The sequence below is a fragment of the Hipposideros armiger genome, unplaced genomic scaffold (assembly GCF_001890085.2).
Source record: "Hipposideros armiger isolate ML-2016 unplaced genomic scaffold, ASM189008v1 scaffold_764, whole genome shotgun sequence".
NCBI classification, from domain to species: domain Eukaryota; kingdom Metazoa; phylum Chordata; class Mammalia; order Chiroptera; family Hipposideridae; genus Hipposideros; species Hipposideros armiger.
Window position 1 is genome coordinate 275,462 of NW_017732114.1, and position 4,434 is coordinate 279,895.

The 4,434-nt window shown below is 32.1% G+C and overlaps 1 protein-coding gene across 1 annotated transcript in view; it reads left to right on the top strand.

The window, feature by feature from the left end:
• The window catches only part of LMBRD1 (LMBR1 domain containing 1), a 116,299-nt gene that overhangs the window by 31,212 nt on the left and 80,653 nt on the right, over positions 1–4,434 (top strand). Inside the window, 1 exon segment of the mRNA XM_019628231.1 lies at positions 4,008–4,109. Coding sequence (XP_019483776.1) covers positions 4,008–4,109 — 102 coding nt within the window.

Sequence of the window (4,434 nt, forward strand, 5' to 3'; positions counted from 1 at the left end):
TGTTCTAGGGCGTAAAATAACACTTGTAGACTACTCTTACTAATCCAGCATAACACTGATACAAAAACCTGATAAATACAGCACATATGCATGTCTGAAACTGCAGACCAGTATTACTGTAAGTATTGGTATAAAAAACATTAGTTAAAATATTAGCAAATCGAATGCAGGGGTATCTTAAAAATACATTAATGTAGAATAATCGAGTTGGACTTATTTCTAGAGTGCATGAGTGGTTTAGAATCAGCACATCTATTAATATATAGTAATTTAATAGGTCGAAGAAGAATTGGTATGTGGAAAGATATTTGTCAAAATTGAACATTTTATTTTTGATTTAAAGGGAAAAAAACAGCTTTAAAAGAATAAATGTCTTTTGTCTTTTTACTGAATTATGGTAATTTGTTTTACACTTTGTATTTAAGTACAAAAACAAATATATTGACTCAAAAGCCAGCATATGCTTAACCATTCTAATTAAAACCTTAAAGCATTTGCATTAAGATCAGAAGCAAGTACATCAACAATATTTTAAATGATCCCATAGTGGCAATCAGTATTTGTTAGAGAAAAACATAAGATGTTTAAATATTATAAAGAATGTAAAAATTATTATTTGCAGATACTGTGTGACTCTATATGTATTTGAAAATCTAAGGTATCTAAGGTAAAGTGGATGGTTACAACTTTAATGTTAAAAACTGAATGAGGTATAAGCTTTATCACTTTTCTAAAATGCATCTTCTTTAGCACTTTGGTTGATCTTAAGATCCTCCTTACCTTTACTGTAGGTTTTTTCCCCCTGAAGACTATCTTAACTCCTTTATAAACAAGAATTAATATGAAGCATGAATTTACCTTTTAAAAGGTCATTTTTAGACACTTCATTAGACTGAGAGACAAATAATGCTNGGCGTCAGGGAGCAGGGTTGAGAGCAGTTGTTCTGCACCTGTTTTGTGCAGACTGCTGAGGGGATAATATAGAGTCTCTTCAGAATAGTGTCTGTTCCCCACCTCTTTCCTCTAGGTGTTGATTTCTAAAATCTGCCTTTTCCTGGATATGCCCAATAGCAACATATGAGAATTATGCTTATCATACATGCTTGTGTCTCTTTACAGTCAGCAGCTGCTCCAACCGTTCTTCTGACTTGTGTCATAATAGTTTGGCCAGTTCTAGAACTTCTTTAAATTCAGTCATAGAAAATGTATTCTGGTGTCTAGGCTTGTTTTATTCAGTATAAGGTCTATAAGACTCATTCTTATCTCATGTATCAGTAAATTCTTTTTCTTTTTTTTTGTATAAAAGCCTTTTGTATGAATGTAACACTTAGTTTGCTTATCCATTTACCTGTTGATGGACATTTGGATCATTTCCAGTGTTTGTCACGGTGAATAATATTGCTGTGAAAGTGTTAATGCAGTTAACTCAATGTTCAACTCTCATATCTTCAGGAGAGCCTGCTTGTATGGCTGACCCTTGACCAATTCCTGGGAACCCAGCCCCTGGGATGTTCCTTATGTTAGTAATTGACAAGGTGGTTTGGTACGGGTGAATACGAACCATGCTGTAGCAGCTTGGTTAGATTGTGCAAAACATGATCTATGGTGAATACTCACTTTGCTTCTGGGCAAGGTCTGTAGTTCTGGTAATCATCGCTTGTCACTCAGGCATATGTGCCTGTATTGCAGTCCCCAATAAAAGCCCTGGACCCTACAGCTCAGGCAGGCTTCTCTGGGCAGAAATGCTTTGCATATGTTGCTGCACTCCAGTGCTAGAGGAGTAGAATTGTTGGGTCATATGGTAGGTGTATGTTTAGCTTGGTAGGAAACTACTAAACAGTTTTCTATAGTGTCGTGCCATTTTATAGTCCCTTCAGCAAAGTGTGGGAATGTCAGTTGTTCTACATTCTTGGCAACATTTGGTATTACCAGTTTAGTTTTAGCCATTCTAATAGGTCTTCAATATTTCATTGTGGGCTTAGTTTGCATCTTCCTGATGATTAATGACAATGAGCACCTTTTAAAATGTGTTTATTGGCCATTTTGTTTTATGTTCTATGGTGAAGTATCTGTTAGCCTTTTGTTAAAGAAGTTATTTGTATTTTACTGAGTTATCGGAATTAATTTGATAGCTTGTTATGCTAATTGAATATGATGGTAACTTATATAGTTATAAGATCATTTATCACTAGTTCAGGAATACTAGGAATGTTTATGAAATAGTCATTAGGCTCTTTGGCTATGCAGAGGGTGCCAAAAAAATGTATACATATTTTAAGAAAGGAAAAAAAAACCTCTATTAAAATTGTAATACTCAATATATACTGATAACAAAAGATGAATACAAGTCATGTGTATACATTTTTTTGGCACCCCTGGTATAAAGGCCAAGGTGGTGTATAAAGGTAGTAGACCAGAGCAGCATACTGAGACTGAACCCAAACTTTACTGCATCTGTTCATTTATCAAAGTTTTTGGCATGTGGCTATCAGCCCCCTGAACTTTGTTATGATAATTCAGGGTTTTTCCTGTTTTATATAAATTATTTGATTATTTAAATCATAATAGTGTTGTGGTATTTAGGCTGATTTATAATCCTGTCCTTTTTATGTTTGATTTTTAAAAGCTTTTAGAATACTTATTTTGTTTACTGTTTTGAATATGTTTATTTCCACTGGCTCTTAGATTTGTAATAGACACGTTAGTACTAAATACTCCCTGGTTTGTAGTAGAAATACCAATATTCATTACCCTTAATGATTTACTGTCTTTATTAGTTTCTCATAACATTTAAAGATTGCATAAATTTTACTAAATATCTGTAGTGCCAAAATTGAGTATGCTGACAATCATTTTGTAATTGCTCAGAATAAATTAACTCTGACCTTTCTGTTCGTTATTAAGGGCCCTGTTTACTCTGAGGTTTTTAGCTATGTTGCATTTAGTGGGGGCTGTATCATTAGTGGCCTCCAGATAAATGAGGTAGTGCTAGGAAGTATTAAGATCATGTTTAAATGTTCTATAATTCATGCAGTCATTCCTTGCAACAGAATAAGTCATAGAGGTTTTATTGTACATTGCTAACAAATGCTTTACAAAGGAGTGTGGTGACTATTATCCTGTGATTGCTTTATATAATTATATTGTTACGATTATTTCCATGAACTTATTATGCAGATAAATTTAAATACACAGAAGATTTGAAAAGCAAGTTCTGAGTTAGGTTTATCTCTTCGAAAAGTTGTTTATGCTGTTTTTATTGTTAAATATACTCTATCTTTGGCTGTTCAAATTTTAAATTCCATATGAATTAAAAGAAATATTTTGATTTACTAGTGGTTGAAAGTATCTCAAATCTAACATTTTAAAACAGGTAAATAATAATTCATATCAGTTAACTTGAATCTAATTTTACTATTTTGCTGTTTACCTTTTCTCTATCTTGATTTGTATAAGACTTGTTTCATAATACTGCAAAATTTAATCTTAGATTTGGGAAATCATTTGTATCAAAAGGACAGTGTAATTGTAGCGGTTTCTTTAACTTGAGTTACTGGCAAGTGTAATAGTTGTATCAACTGTACTCAGATTTTAAGTTGGAAGAAATATAAAAGTTAAAGTTAATTTAAATGAGATACATGGTTCACAAGTAGTTAGCACTGTGTTGTTGAGTACATAGTAAGAGCTCAGATGTAAGCTACCACAAGTGTTATTGGCCTAATCATCATTATTATTGTTAAAAATTATTACATAGTTTACTTGAATTATGATTTGTTATCTAATGGTGTTACTGATTTCTTGGGAAAGGTCAGCAAAGGTTGATTTGGTTATTACATATACACATAGAGTTATCAGTAAGGATCAGATGAGGGAGTGAATTTGGTATGTGACTATATATATATATATATATATATACACACACACACATATATATAGTTCATAAATATACATACAACAGTTATTAAGTTCATGTGTATTAGAACTCAGTTTATTATTTCTTTCCACAGCCTTATATTCTGTTATATTATTCTGTGTGTTCCTCTGGATCCCTTTTGTCTACTTCTACTATGAAGAAAAGGATGATGATGATACTAGTAAATGCACTGTAAGTATCTTTATTTTAGATGTCTCAATTTAGGGAGGGATTGATTATTTCCTCCTTTTTCAAAGGATGGTGTGACTGAATTTATTGTAGAGCAGTGTTTTCTAATGGAAACATGATGTGAGCCACATGTGAAATTTTGAATTTTCTAGTAGCCACATTAAAATAAGTAAAAAGAAAGAGTTGAAATTATTTTAATGATATGTTACATTTAATGTCATATGTTTCAAGTATTATCATTTCAAAATAGAGTCAAATCATATTATTGGGTTGTTGGAAAAGTCATGACGTATTTTTTCTGTTTTTCATTGCAAAAATGCGTTATGACTTTT